The 16,644-nt window shown below is 41.8% G+C and overlaps 1 protein-coding gene across 1 annotated transcript; it reads right to left on the bottom strand.

Annotated features, from left to right (window-relative positions):
• Positions 1-569: 569 nt before the first annotated feature.
• Positions 570-2,107, bottom strand: LOC142468606 (uncharacterized). The gene is made up of 2 exons (XM_075575121.1): positions 2,011-2,107; positions 570-1,645 (listed from the first exon to the last, which is right to left on the bottom strand). Exons 1-2 carry the CDS (start codon positions 2,105-2,107, stop codon positions 576-578), a joined length of 1,167 nt encoding a protein of 388 aa, XP_075431236.1. The 3' UTR covers positions 570-575.
• Positions 2,108-16,644: the final 14,537 nt, after the last annotated feature.

Raw genomic sequence — 16,644 nt, 5'->3', positions numbered from 1 at the left:
ACACACACACACACACACACACACACACACACACACACACACACACAGTGTGTGTCTGTGTGTGTGTGTGTGTGTGCATATATGCATACATACTACATATATATTAGTATAAATTCAGAGATGTTCTTGAAACAAGAACACATAAATGATTAAAGGACAACATTACAATGGCCAGCAAAGGTAAGTAATATTTAACACAAAATCCTGCTGTACACGTACAAGAAAGATGTTTGCAGTTAAATAGGTGCTTTTATAATTGCATGTGAATAATATGCACATGCAATGATTACATCAAGTAACACACCCAAATGCAATGTTTTGCTGCAAAGTCAATGGCAGCTTCTCTAAACTTAGCAACTGGCTCCTGGTGGACCATTACTGAACAGACGATTAATACATAAATATTTATAACACTATTCATTAATTAGGAGTGTTAACATTTCCAAAACTTCACGTGTACAAGAACATACTTGAAAGTTTGGAAACAACACAGTCTTCAGCATACATACAATATTAATTAGATAATCTGAAGTCAACAAAACAAGGCCAAAGACATATTTTGTGAATTATAAAATTTATTTTTTTTGTTCCTTTTGAGAGCGAGTAACAGGCCTGCTTGTTGTCTCTTGAATTTTCCTTTTTCGTTTGCCACCAACTTTAGCCACAACAGAGCCACTTTGAGTGGCCTCTGGCACTTCACGGGCAGGGCTTGTGGCCAGTGACTCACCTACAGGGCTTTTGGGCAGTGATTCACCTACAGGGCTTTTGGGCAGTGATTCACCTACAGGGCTTTTGGGCAGTGATTCACCTACAGGGCTTTTGGGCAGTGATTCACCTACAGGGCTTTTGGGCAGTGATTCACCTACAGGGCTTTTGGGCAGTGATTCACCTACAGGGCTTTTGGGCAGTGATTCACCTACAGGGCTTGTGGCCAGTGACTCACCGACAGGGCTTGTGCCCACTGACACATGTGAGCAAGTTGGTAGACACTGCACAAGTGATGGTTGGTCTGTTTCATGTGTGTCTTTTGTTGTTTTTGACCAAAAACTGGTCAGTAGTAACTGCTTGTGTTTTGTTTTTGTGGCCTCCTTTGTAGGTGTCAGCTGCTGAATTTGTACAGATGGCAGTGGTAGGATGTCGTCAGGAACCTGCACAGCAATGTCTGCTACTTGACCGGTAACATTCGGACCTGGTGAATGAAGATCAGAAGCATGTGGTGAAAACTGACCAGCATGAACAGATCCTGCCTGTGAGGTGTTCAAGTTGAATTGTGGTACATTAGTCATTCTCAAGTAATTAGCTTGTGTTTGCTGAACAACTAATGCTTCGAATGAGGTGTTGATTTTTTGCAACTGTTTAGGCACTTCAATGAAGACTCTGTGGAGATGTGCCAATTGTGAAACTGTTTCTTCCTGCAGTGCAATCATCCTTTCCAGCACTGTCATCAGGTCAGAATGGCGACGATTTTCTGCTTCCACAATTTTTCCCTCAGAAGCTACAATTGCATCGTATGTGGTATTTGCTGGACGATTTGGCGGTAAAACAGTTTCAATTGGAACCTCTTCATGGTCACTTGCTTGTATTTGTGTGTCTATGGCGGCGGCATCATCATCATCATCATCATCATAATCCTCTTCATCATGTTCTACAAATAAATATACACATTATTAAATGGCATGTTAATCTCTGCTGTGTTACTATGTAATTCTACTGTGTCATAAGTAACAACTAACATGTTTCCATACGTTTTATAACCTCACATTAAAAACTACCTTGACTTAAGAATAATGTTTGGACTCAGTATGAAATATGAGTGAATGAAAACTTGCTGTAAACTCACAACTCCTACATGATAGTTAACATCAGTAACACAATACATGTTGCCTTACACTTCATTTTCACATACACTAAGTAATCCTATTTAAAGAACATGTGCAAAACAAATAATGAACATGACAACATAACATATAGAAGAGCACATATTATATGGCCACCAACTGATACACTCACCTTCTAGGTGTGTTGAGCTGGCTGACCCAGGTGAAGACACTTGTTCCGTCTCAGGTGACACATGTCCTCCAGGGGCAACTATATTTAACAATAACATAAGTTTTACATTTACATGTGTAAATATTGAACAAACAGTTATTGTATGTTCTGTATTTATGAGTACCTAACAGCATCAGTTCCTTTACCCAAAATGTGTGTGTGAAAGTGAACATAAATAGTTGTAATAACAATGTACATGCCTGTGTACTTAGAAGTTTTGAGTTCCCTAACATACAACATACTATGGTTCTGCAGTAATGCGTGAGGATAAATACATTACATTTGTACATAAAAATCATATGTTGTGTAGTGATATCAGTATCATAATGTACATAACTATCATGAGATGACCATTCACAATGGTTATCATGAAGGTGGTCATATTGCAAAAAGTGTTGTTTTTGGTAGAGGATATGTGTGGTACAGTAATATAAGATGTGGCACACCTGAATGTGGCTGTGACTCAACAAGACAACACATGCAGTGTGTGATAATGTGTCGTTGATAGTAGTTCAACTATAGATATGAGTGAACTAATGTGTGACGTACGCTTTGATAAGTAATGAGTTGTTGGGCATTTAGTAGCTAAAGTTAAGCTTTCAAATGAGTGTGATTAACTTCAGTTGTGCTAGTCAGGTTGTAAGAACGGTATTCCCTTCCCCAAAAAGCCTAATCAGCCACACCTTTCAATTACTTCAAACAGGTGAAAATGGTGTGAACTAAGTTGACCCTAAAATGAGGCTGTAATTAGTATGTGTGCTGAACCCCACCCCCTCTGTTGAAGTGTATGCTGTGATGAGATATTAATTGCAGCTGCTTTAACACAATGGTAGATGAGCTAAATAGTCGTGTGCAGTTTTTAAGTTATGAAAACAATGACATAACATATGATACGTGTGCCTCATTATGCTGTCTGTATATGACTTAAAGCAAAAATGGACCTTTTCATTAACAACTATAGATGTGTTAGTGCAAGTGATGTTTGTAGGCCGTTGCATGCAATATATTTGATGCATGCTTAAAATAGGCAGTAATGTCATGTTTGTCGGAGTAAAATAAATAAAATACACAATAATATTATACATATTTATGTTCTGTACCTGTAACTAGTAATAATTTCTCATTAACATGTGTTACACATGTGTACTACCCTGTTGTTCCCCATCTTCGCCCACCATCAATTGATTCCACTGCAGCAATGCATTTTGGGAATTCACATGTAAATGAGCACGCAATGGCACGTGCTATATTAGTTACTGCTTTTAGTAGGACTACAACATATATGTCTATTTTGAGATATATATATATACAGAATCAGACATATACATATATAGATGCAGGTATGCTTATATTGTGAAGACAGTATAAAAAGCAGTGTAAATATGCAAAATAACTGTAAGCAACGACACGCCTAGTACATTAATATTTCTCACCTGGTGGAAATTGTGAGGGATAAATTCCAATATCCCGATCACCAGGTAAGCCTTCCACGACGACGGGAAGTAATTTTGCCCGAATCAGCTCCTCCAATGGACTTAATATGAGACGTTGTGGTGTCGGCCCACCTCCAGTGCCAGTAGCATGCACGCGTTGCTGTTGTATTTTCTTTTTCAATTTGGACCTAATGTCATCAAATCTCTTGTGACAATTCCGCTTGTCCCTCACATGATTCCCACACGCATTGACACCAATGACTATTGTGTCCCACATTTCTTTTCTGCTTGCTGAACTTGTCCGCCCTTGAAAAACATATAAAATATATGAGGTAAATTAATAATAATAGAAGCACCAGTTTCCTACACTGCTAGCTGTTCCAAGAGATAGCAAACATGCTGTTTTATGTGTAATATGTGAAGCACATGAGCATTCACTACTAAACCTATACATGTAAGCAAGGTTGCATTCATATTGTATGCAGTTATGGCAAATTGACCGCCTGTGTTTAGTTGTCCTTGTAAGGCATGATAAAAAGCTGTGTTTCCAGACTAATTAACATAGAAAGATATTCTGAACCCATATTTGCATATGAACAAAACTCAGATGACCTAGGATCACATGTATTTGAATAATAAATGTAAAGGTACACTTACCTAGTAAATGTCCATATATACTGTCATAGTGCTCCAGAATGCCAGTGACAAGAGCTGTATTTTCCTGGTCATTGAAGCGAGGATTACGTGGCTTCTCCACACGTTTCTTCCGAGCAGGTTTAGGGTCAGAGCTTGGCTGGTGCTGACTGGACTCTCCTTGTTCCAATGGAAGAGCCTCCAAAAGCTGCCCACCAGCAAGCACGCCACCACCATCCACCCCATCAGCAACTGCGCCACCAGCAGCACTCACAGCACCAGCACTCCCACTCCTAGCACCAGCACTCCCACTCCTAGCACCAGCACTCCCACTCCTAGCACCAGCACTCCCACTCCCAGCACCAGCACTCCCACTCCCAGCAACAGCACTCCCACTCCCAGCAACAGCACTCCCACTCCCAGCAACAGCACTCCCACTCCCAGCAACAGCACTCCCACTCCCAGCAACAGCACTCCCACTCCCAGCAACAGCACTCCCACTCCCAGCAACAGCACTCCCACTCCCAGCAACAGCACTCCCACTCCCAGCAACAGCACTCACACTCCCAGCAACAGCACTCACACTCCCAGCAACAGCACTCCCACTCCCAGCAACACCACTCGGTGCACCAGCAACATCACTCCCCTGAACAGTACGTTCACTCCGACGCGTACTCCCACGAGTAGCACTCCCACTCCCACCAGCATCACTCTTCCCACGCTTTGCGGGCATACTTCCAGCACTCACAAAAAACAGACAACAAATGTACAGCCAATCACACGAAACACTTCCACATATAAAACAAGACAAAGATGTAAACAAAACAACAATGGACAAAGCTCACCCAATACACAACAAGTCTCTCAGTCAATATGCAAATGTTCAATCAGCCAGCTCTGTGCGTCTCTCTCTCTCTCACTCCCAACAACACAGAGAATGATTAGCAGTACACGTTGCCTTTAAATATGGCGCGCTATCCAATACATGCTTGTTTCGCCTGATTCAGCAAGATTTGTGATTGGGCAACCTAACAGCACCCCGCCACGCACGCCGATACACCTGTGTGTGATCGGCTAATCATCGTGAGAGTGGGCGGATTTGTTTTCGGGTTGATTTTGAATGTATTCGGCACTTACTGCATACGGAGAGGAAAAATCGCCAATAACATGACTAATCGGTAAGATTGCCGATTTCACATAATCGACGCTTACTGCATGAGGCCCTATGTACTTTTATGTCAGACTGTCAGACTAACAGTTTGGAGGTCTGAACTACGCAACGCTGTGGATATATACTGATTTGACTATAACTCACAAACGAGATGCCTTTGCAAGAGGAAAAGACACATTGTTATAGTATCTGACAGTTCAAAGGTTTAGAAAGGTTCTTCCTTTTTTCTTTATGTTGATAGTCAGTTCGGATTGGAGATAATTAAGGGAGGATGATGTTTTTCTAGATCAGTGTATGAAGATGTCTATGATAGTGCTGTGACTTTATAACAGACGTATTATAGATAATAAATTGAGGTTTCAATGTTGCCTTAACCTTGAGGGATATGGTAGGAAATTATGTATATGTACTAGAAAGGGCTAAGGAAAATGAAGTATCAGAACCGCAATACAATTTTAAAAAAAAGAATAGATAGAAGATTGATTTCCGACCACGCACCAGTAACTCTAGAAATTGATTTGGGTGAGGGATCAACACAGAAAGGTGAGTGGACATGTAGATTGAACGAGTCCTTACTGAAAAATAATAATGTAGTATTAGTGATTGAGGATGTTCTTAAAAATTATTTTGCAGAAAATAATGTAGGGAATATATCAGAGGCAATATTGTGGGAAGCTCATAAAAGTGTCATCAGGGGAGTGTTTATTCAGCAAGCCTCCCTCAGGAAAAAAAATAAGAAAAAGAGAAATTATAAAATTAAGCATGTTAGTCCAAGACCTTGAAACAAAACGTAAGAGGGCATCAGATAAGGAAATATTAGCGGAACTAATTCAACTTGTTAGCAACTCGAAAAGTAATTGACTTGACTTAAACATAAATATTATTAGAAATGTAATAAGATGGATAGACTATTAGCCAATCAGTTATAGCAGAAGCAGAGCCAATATAATATCAGCAAAATTCAGAACCTGGATAGAGTAGTGTCACAGGACCCAAAAGATATTAAAGAAGAGTTCAGACTATTTTCTAAGAAATTATACAATATAGAAGCCATGTAAAATAGGAAAAAGGAACATATAGAGGAAGACATAGATTTATTTATGAAGGATATTCAAACTAAAACAATTACACCCGAGGCAAGAGATAAACTTGATGCGGTTATAACGTGGGATGAGATAGAAGTGGGGAAAGATCTATCCAATGGAAAAAGTCCTGGCCCTGACGGACTACCACATATATACTATAAAACCTTTGCTAACTTACCTATCCCAATATATGTAGGCAGCTCATATGATTATTATCCCTAAGCCAGATAAGGACAAATTAAATTGTGAAAGCTATTGTCCAATATTGCTTAGAAATGTAGACATCAATATTCTTGCCAAAATTTTAGTGAACAGACTTAATGAATATTTGTCGGATCTGGTGAAGAGTGATTAAACCGAATTTATACCAAAAAGGGAAACCACGGATAACACTAGACGAATTATAAATATACTGAACCAGATTAATAGAACACAGACTCCAGCCATGATATTATCTATAGATGAAGAAAAGGCATTAAATAGAGTGCAATGGAATTTTATGTTTAAAATGCTGGAACGTATAGGAACTGGGGATATGTTTAGGCAGTATATAAAGGCATTATATAGTAATCCGTTGGCAGATGTCAAGGTAAATGGACAGGTCTCGAACTCATTTATAATACTTAATGGTATGAGACAGGGATGCCATCTGTCCCCGTTGATTTTTGCACTAATAATGGAGCCATTAGCGGAATCAATAAGGAATCATCCAGATATTGTGGGAGTTAAAATAGGTGAGAAAGAACATAAGATCGCATTATATGCAGATAATGTTCTTCTGATAAAAACAAACCCTCTGCCAAATATAAGGAATGTTCTGAGCAGATATGGGGCCTATGCAGAGAGCAGCGAATTTTAAAATTGGCGAGTTTAATAAAAAGTAGCTTTTTTGGAGAGTTTTATTCTCCATATGCAGAAATGTGCGAATTCTGCTATGTTTAACATGAATGCGTGTGGCGAGTTTAAATTGGCGAGATGCGCGCTGCAGAAATGTGTTAAAAAAAATTTGCGCCTTTTTTTTCCCTTTCCTATGGCCGCGAGCGGCAGCTTCTTGCCAACTTTTTCTGGCGAGGCAAAAAGGAGACAATCGCGCCATTTTATTGGCGCGAACAGCCGCTAGATGCCGTTCGCGCCTCTCTGCATTAGGATATTTTTAAAACTGGCGAGATGGAGGTTCTCGCCAGCCGCGAGGCGAGTTTTAGAAATAGAAAAAAAAATTGGCTCGTTTTTCGTAACTCGCCATTTTCTGCTGTTTTCTGCGCGATTTTCTACAAAAAATGGCGAGTTTTGAAATAGCGCTGCTCTCTGCATAGGCCCCTCAGTTTATCGTCTAATTTTAAAATCAAATTAACAAAAATGGAGGCCTAAATATAAGTCTTCCAGCAGGGTTGGCAGCCCAAGTTAAAGAAAACTTCCCTTTTGAGTGGAAGAATAAGAGTATAAAATATCTAGGCACAAACATAACACCAAAAGTAGAAGATCTGTTCCAGGCCAATTTGTAAGGAAACCGGTAACACATCCTTTGCGACGTGTTCCCTCCTTACCTGTCTTATCTCAGACCTCTGCTCTGGCACCAGCACACACGCGCACCCCCGCTCTGCTTACAGAGTGCATGCGCAGCTCTGCTAATGTGCCATGGAGCTTAGCTCCACCCCCTCGGACACGTCGCGCATCTCTCACGCGCGGCACGCACACGTGACGATGTGCACCGCTCTCCAGCTGCATGGCAAGTATTCAATTAGACCACTTATCTCCTGCAGCCAATCCTTGCCTCCGCGGAGGCCGCTCCTCTGCTCCGCCTCCCTTGCTTCTGGTTCCTGTTTCCCATAAAAGCCTGCTCTCACTCCCAGTCATGGCTGAACATAACTTGTTGTAGCCTTGGCTCCTACGTCTGTTGTGCCTTGCTCCTTGTCTTGTTTTTTCTTGCAGTTTAACTCGCCGTGTACCGACCCGGCTTGACCTTGGAATCTCTCTGGATATTGACCCCGGCTTACCCTCGACTCTGTGGACCTCTCCAACCCAGACCACGGCTATACAGACCTCCATGATTCTAATCTCTCCAACCCAGGCCACGGCGATACAGACCTCCACGATTCTAACCTCTCTAATCCCAGACCACGGCTATACAGACTTCCATGATTCTGACCTCTCCATTCCAAGACCTTGGCAAGTATCGACTAACCCACTCTCTCCAACCCAGACCTGGCTACGTTTGACAATCCGCCTGCCAGGCACGCTTCCGCTGTTGTGGGTGCGTGGTTTGCTACTTCCCCACCTCAATACCAGGGGCCTGTCTTGCTCGTGGGCAGCGCAAGCGTTACACAATTATACTCCATTAGCGAAAATGATTTGGAATAAGAGTATTATCTCGTGGACATGTAGAATTAATTCTATTAAAATTAATATATTGCTGAGGCTTATGTACAGTAGAGGCAACCTTTATTCTACCATTTGCCGTAAACTAGCCGGGTTACATTCTGGGTATGTGCTGGGTATGTGCTGGGTATGTTCTGGGCTAGTTTGAGGCACGTTTAAGGCATTTCTGCATTGACTAACGACCCATAGGATTAACACAGCAGGGATCCCTGGCAGTCCAATTCAGTTTGAATGGGACTGCCAGGGACCCCCGCTGTTAATCTGATAGGCCATTAATCAATGCAGAAATGCTGGGACTAGTTTAAGGAAAGTTTAAGGCATGTATTCAGAATGTACCTGGGTGTTTCCTGGGTTTTTTGGGGAATTGCCACTGGTTTTTGTTAGAATAAGAGTTGCCTCTACTGTATTTGTTCCAGTCTATCCCCGTGAAAGTTTCCAAGCAGTATATTAATACACTTCAAAGAAAAATGTATACATTTATTTGGGAATTTAAAAAGCCAAGGACCAATACTAAAACATTGCAAAGACATAAATCACAAGGTGGACTTGGGCTACTAAACAACAACAAATACTATCTCGCTACACAAGTGACGTCCTTTTTGAATGGTTTCACTGTACTAAAAATAAACTCTGGGTGGAAATTGCAAATAATTATTGTAAAGAAATAGAAACAAATAAGTCTCCATGGCTTAGGAAGACAGATCGCCCCAGAGGTCGATACGAGCATTCCACTAATGGCGCAGCACTAAGTGCATGGGGTGACATTTCTAAAGATAGGAGAAAATCTCCACGTTCCCATCCCCTCTAACCCCAATATGTGGCAACCCTGATTTCCCCCCAGGGCTCGACTCCAGAATATTAAAAAAATTGTGTCAAGCGGGTGTAGTTAGGCTGGGAGATCTGATGGATATGGGTAAGACAAGATCTTTTAAGCACTTTCAAGACCAGTTCGAATTTAAAGAAGGGGAGAGATGGCAATATATATATATATATATATACATTTTACATTATATGAACAAAGAAAAAAAAACACATTAAGGGTGCTGAACCCTTTTGAAACAGTGCTGGTTTTGCAGGGTGCAGGCGGGCACAAAATATCGTACATCTATAGAACATTACTAGAAGTTAATATTGAATCTAAACCAAGGGTTGTACTAGCCTGGGAAAAAGAGCTGGGTAGGGATTACTCTGCACTCGAATAGACACAGATGTGGAGTAATGCCAGCTCTTCCTCGATATCAACAAATATTCTAGAAAATGTATATATGATCATGTACAGGTGGTATTACACACCACAAAAACGGAATGAATGCTACCCAGGAACTTTCAATAAGTGCTGGAGAGGTTGTGAGGAGGTGGGAACAATGCTTCATATCTGGTGGGAGTATAAAATAAGAGAGCGGTTTTGGGACATGTTATTAGAGCAGATTTTTAATATTACCAAGATTAGAATCCCAAAAGACCAGAGTAATACACTGCTAAACAGAGAAGGGATCAAGGGGCACTGAATTAGGAAATCTCTATTAATACACATGCTACATGTATGTATGTATGTATGTATGTATGTCTTTATTTGTATAGCGCCATAAAATGTACATAGCGCTTCACAGTAGTAATACATGTCATATAAATAACAAATATAAATAACAGATCATGGGAATAAGTGCTTCAGACATTCTGTAAAAGTAACATTAAGGAAGGAGTCCCTGCTCCGAGGAGCTTACAATCTAATTGGTAGGTAGGGAGAACGTACAGAGACAGTAGGAGGGAATACTAGTAAGTGCGTCTGCAGGGGGCCAAGCTTTGTGTCATGTGTCCATGATTATCCAGTGCTACTCATATGCTTCTTTAAGCAGATGTGTCTTAAGGTGGGTCTTAAAGGTGGATAGCGAGGGGGCTAGTCGGGTATTGAGGGGAAGGGCATTCCAGAGGTGTGGGGCAGAAAGTGAGAAAGGTTTAAGGCGGGAGAGAGCTTTAGATACAAAGGGGGTAGAAAGAAGACATCCTTGAGAAGAACGCAAGAGTCGTGATGGTGCATAGCGAGAAATTAGGGCTGAGATGTAATGAGGGGCAGAAGAATGTAAAGCTTTAAAAGTGAGCAGTAGAATTGAGTGTGAGATACGCGATTTAATCGGAAGCCAGGAGAGGGATTTCAGCAGGGGAGCCGCTGAGACAGATTTAGGAAAGAGTAGAGTGATTCTGGCAGCAGTGTTTAGGATAGATTGAAGGGGAGACAGGTGAGAGGTAGGAAGGCCGGACAGCAGGAGGTTGCAGTAATCGAGACGTGAGAGAATGAGGGCCTGAGTCAGAGTTTTAGCAGTTGAGTAACAGAGGAAAGGGCGTATCTTTGTGATATTGCGGAGGAAAAAGCGACAAGTTTTAGAAACGTTTTGAATATGAGAGGAGAATGAGAGAGAGGAATCAAGTGTGACCCCTAGGCAGCGTGCTTGGGCTACTGCGTGAATGATCGTATTTCCAATAGCAATGTGGAAGGATGTAGTAGGGCCAGGTTTGGGAGGTAGTATAAGGAGCTCTGTTTTTGCCATGTTAAGTTTCAGTCGGCGGATGGCCATCCAGGATGATATTCCAGAGAGGCATTCAGAAACTTTGGTCTGTATAGCAGGTGTAAGGTCAGGGGTTGAAAGGTAAATTTGTGTGTCGTCAGCATAGAGGTGATATTTAAACCCAAAAGATGTGATTAGGTCACCTAGAGAGAGTGTGTAGAGAGAAAAGAGAAGGGGTCCCAGGACAGAGCCCTGGGGTACCCCCACAGAGAGATCAATAGAGGAGGAGGAGGTGTTAGCAAAAGAGACACTGAAGGTACGATGGGAGAGGTAAGAGGAGATCCAGGATAAAGCTTTGTTCCGAATACCAAGAGTATGGAGAATGTGAAGGAGAAGAGGGTGGTCCACGGTGTCGAATGCTGCAGAGAGGTCGAGTAATATGAGCAGAGTGTAATGACCTCTGTCTTTGGCAGCGTGGAGGTCGTCAGTTATTTTAGTGAGGGCTGTTTCAGTAGAGTGAGCAGTGCGGAAGCCAGATTGTAGAGGGTCTAGTACAGAATAGGTGTTGAGAAAGTGTAGCAATCGAGAGAATACAAGACGTTCAAGGAGTTTGGAGGCAAAAGGCAGGAGGGAGACAGGTCGATAGTTAGAAGGACAGGTAGGGTCAAGCTTGCTGTTTTTGAGTAATGGTATAACGGTTGCATGCTTGAAGGATGAAGGAAAGGTACCAGAGTAGAGGGAAGAGTTAAAGATCTGTGTGAGCATAGGGATTATAGAAGGAGCAAGAGGTTTTAGGAGATGGGAGGGAATGGGATCAAGAGGGCAAGTGGTAGAGGGAGAAGAGGAGATCAGCAGTGATACATCCTCCTCCGAGATAGCAGAAAAAGAGTCAAGAAAGACAGGAGGAGAGTTGGGAAGCATTGTGGGATGGGAGGAGGCAACAGATGGGATGTTCTGCCGTATGGACTCCACCTTTTTCTTAAAAAAGTCAGCAAAGTCCTGAGGTGAGATGGAGGAAGAAGAGGAGGCAGCTGAGGGTGGTCTGAGTAGAGAGTCAAAGACAGAAAAGAGACGGCATGGGTTAGACTTGTGTGTGTTGATTAGTGATGAAAAGTAGGTTTGTTTAGCCTGAAAGAGGGCAGAGTTGAAACAGGATAGCATAAATTTGTAGAGAATGAAGTCTGCGAGCGTATGAGATTTCCTCCAGAGGCGTTCAGAGGAACGAGTGGAGGAACGCAGCATGCGTGTGTGGGAGTTTAGCCAGGGTCTGGGGTTAGAAGGGCGAGGACGGCAGAGAGAAAGTGGTGCATGAAGATCAAGAGAGGAAGATAAGGCAGAGTTGTAGTTCCTGACCAGGTTGTCAGGGTCTGAAGCAGAACTGAGAGAGGAGAGGGAGGAGCGTAAAGTGGAATCAAGAGCTGGTAGGTTAATAGAGCGCATGTTTCTGCAAAAACGAGGGCGAGATGGAGATGGAGATGGAGAGAAGTGAGATAGAGAGAATGAGATGAGATGATGGTCAGAGAGAGGAAATGGGGAAATGGAGAAATCGGAGAGAGAGAAGTTCTTAGTGAAAACCAGGTCTAAGTAGTGGCCATCCTTGTGGGTGCTTGCTGCAGTCCACTGTTGAAGGCCAGAAGAAGAGGTTAGAGAAAGAAAGCGGGAAGCCCAAGGGAGAGAGGGGTCATCAATGTGGCAGTTGAAGTCCCCAAGGAGAAGAACAGGGGAGTCTGAGGAGAGAAAGAAAGAGAGCCAGGATTCAAAGTGAGAGAGAAAGGCAGAAGGGGGATGAGTAGAGGAAGGTGGGCGATAGATGACCGCCACATGGACCGGGAGAGGAGAGAATATCTGGACTGTGTGAGCCTCGAAGGAGGGAAAAGCAAGAGAGGGGGGAATAGAAACTGTTCTGTAACGGCAGAGAGAGGAGAGCAGGAGCCCCACGCCTCCACCCCTGCCACCAGGGCGTGGAGTGTGGGAGAAGGAAAGGCCACCATAGGAGAGGGCAGCTTCCAGAGCAGAGTCAGACTGAGTGAACCAGGTCTCAGTTATAGCAAAGAGAAGCAGGGAGTGAGAGAGAAAGAAGTCATGCACAGAGAGGAACTTGTTAGAGAGGGAGCGAGCATTCCAAAGGGCACAGGAGAAAGGGAGAGAGGAGGGAGGGTGGCAGGGGATGGGTATGAGGTTAGAGGGGTTGACACCAGAAGGAGTAGAAGTTGCATGTGGAAGGCGAGGACGAGAGCAAGTAGAAATAAGGCAGGGACCAGGATTGGGAGAGATATCCCCAGAAGCAAGGAGGAGAAGCATGGACAGAAAGAGAATGTGAGAGGATGATTTGTAGGGGTGTGTTTAAGTGCAGGCGGCATAACTGTGTGGTGACAGAGGGCGCAGGTAAGAGAGGAGTTCATGTGAACTGAGAAGTGGTGAAGTAAGGAGAGATGGCGAAATATGAATAGAGTTAGAGACATGATGAGGCTGGTGGAAGGAAGTGCATAATTTGAAAATAAGTGAGGTTACAGTAAATATAAAAAGTAAAGGTGGCATCACAGCAATAGTAATGTGTTGAGATGTGCAGAGTGGGATGATAACCTCCTTTCCAGCGTAGTTCAAATGCAGGAATCAGAAGCAGTAGATTGTGTCCACGTTTTCCAAGATGTGCCATTGCTGCCAACTGGAAAAAGTTGGAGGCACCAACTATGGGATAGTGGGAGTCGAGAGTATGGGAGGTCCTGAAAATGGAACAACTATCAAATATAACAATGACACTAGGTCAACATTTGAACGCATTTGGCAGCCATGGTCAGAGTTTACTGCTAAACTTTACTTCTTCAACCCCTGAAAAAGTGCGCATGCGCACGAAACGCGTTGGGCAGTTTGTGAGAGTTTATTTGGACTAAGGCAGAGAACCCACAGGAGTTTGATCGAGGTACAGCAGTAGGAGAAGGGGGGTTCGGCATTTTGACCCGCCCCCGGTGACGTATTTCCGGCAACGGATTGGCAGACAGCGTTTGGAAAGCCTGAGACCCACCCCCGGTGACGCATATCCGGTTGTGGAGCTAGGGACAGTGTTTGGAGCAACTCCTGGACGCCACGCATCCATCAGACGCCGCGGCCGTGCATCACTTACCATACACCACTGTCTGTATTAAAAGAACATCCTGTAAGTAGGATTCCGGTTTTACCACCGGATCCGTCATCTGCCTTGTTCATTTTATATTTTTTGTGTATTAAATTAACTCTTGTATTATTTGTCAGCCTAGCTTGTGTTTGTCTAGCATTGTCTTGTCCTGTTTGTCTTATGTGTTTATACTGTAGCATTGTTGCACTATGATTTTTCTCTCTTTTCTCTCTCTTTGCATCACATGCTTCTTGTAACATCTTGCTGTGGAGCGTGAAGTGCAAGATTGGACATTTCTGGACACTTCTTTACCATTAGACTGAACTTTTTTCCTATATGGGACTCTGTAGGCGCCGGTTTGTATTGTTGTTTTTTGGTATCATAAGATACCAGTTTCTTATAGGGACAGCAGCATGATAACCCTACATATTTAACCCTTTCCCTACTGGAGTTTTTATAATGAGTGCTCCAATATATGATTTTCTTTTCTTGTATTTGGTATCATCCTGTGAGGATTTTTAAAGGCTTTAGGCTGCAAAAAAAAAGAGACATATCGGGTGCATTAAAAGTGATGTCCTTAAATTACTCAAATCATGCTATAAAGCAAATGTAGCGTGTTTTGTTTCTCTGTAACATAACACAAGAGACATGAGCCAGAGGAAATGAAACCCCTCCAAAGTCTTAGCTCACCATGGCTCAAATACACTAAGCTCCATTCGGTTATGTAGGCTAACGGTAACCTAAATTAATGTTAAGGTAATAGTTATGCCTATCAACTAAAGGGAATACTGTTACCCAGTTTTACTCCTTTAAATATCATGCGGATAACTTTTACTGGCATTAGTTTTAATGATATACAAACAAAAGAAGCATTCCCCTAACATTGCATGTCCACTAAAGGCCATTCAGGTTAACATAGGTAATTAACATTAGGTTATTTAGGTCATATATAGTGGTAGCGTTACTCCCATCCAGACCCTGAAATATTTTTGAGAGAGAGAAAGGGGACACATTGGAATACCTGGGATATATACTGTTCTACTAGATCCCAGGTAAAGGTGTGTTTTGGCGGTATATAAGTCACTTGGGGCTCTAGTAAAATAGACACAAAACACTCTCTCCAGCAAAACCTATATTTCAGGGTCTGGATGACAATAACGTCACATTTAGGTATGACAGGCATTACGCCATGTTACTTGAATCTATCACAAGGCAGTGCTAAGTTAGCCTGATGTTAAGCCTTTGCTAACGAGTTAAACAACGGCCATGGTTTTTGCGTATAATTACCTTTGTGGATATGCCTTAAACTCAGAAAATAATCTCTGTTTATTTTAGGTAACCTACCATCATTTGCCCAGATTTAACCGATTTTAGTGTATCTAGCCCTATGTTTGCAAATAACTTAATAAAATGATGTAAAATAATTACACACATCAGATTTTTGAGAGAGAAAGGGCATCAATCACCAAGACTTTAAAAAGTAATTGCCATAAATAGGGATTTTTTTTTTCTTTTAATAAATTTGTTGCCTTTTTTTAATAGCATATTTTGCACTTTTAATGTAATACTTTGTGGTCAGATTCTGCACAGAAAAATGTTTTATGTTCTGAAATAGCAACATTTTAAAAACACACAAGTCCCTTCATCGAGACTCATAAAATGAGGAAACTAAATGACAAGGCACTTTCTACAGTGTTTCAGATCTCCCTTTCAGTTGATGGTGATGGTTGCAATTCAGATACTTTTATAGAATCATTTGGAACAAATTTTTTGAACAATAGTATTACAAAAAGTAAACACAATGTAGCAGTAACTACGAACCAATAAACCCATCTGTGTGGGAAAATATCCATAGCTGATTATAGCATAGAATAGCAACTTTATTGACATGCAGGTTTTGCTGTTATGTAGCATATTCAGGGCAGCTATATTAACAGCCTTCAGGCAGCCATGTTTTGATCACATGATTAACTGTTTTTTCTGATGGTATATATAAATATTCATAATATTGGTCTTTGATTTAAATGCACTCTTTCTTCTTTTTAGAATATTACAAATGTTTTAATATTACTGTTTGTTATTATGATTATTTTATTTTTTGCTTAATTAGCTTTTTTACGTTTTTACGAATAAAGGTTCCGTTTATTTGCGTGTTTTGACAAGGTGTTATATTTTACTTTTAATGTCCTTACTCTATTTGATTTTTTAAATGATAGATAGAATGGAATTGTTTGGAGGGGGTTTGTTTTGTTTCCTTCATTTATGTGCACTTTGCTGTTCT

The sequence above is a fragment of the Ascaphus truei genome, chromosome 1 (assembly GCF_040206685.1).
Source record: "Ascaphus truei isolate aAscTru1 chromosome 1, aAscTru1.hap1, whole genome shotgun sequence".
NCBI classification, from domain to species: Eukaryota; Metazoa; Chordata; class Amphibia; order Anura; family Ascaphidae; genus Ascaphus; species Ascaphus truei.
The sequence above is the reverse complement of the archived record's forward strand: the minus strand, read 5'-3'. Positions and strand labels throughout refer to the sequence as shown.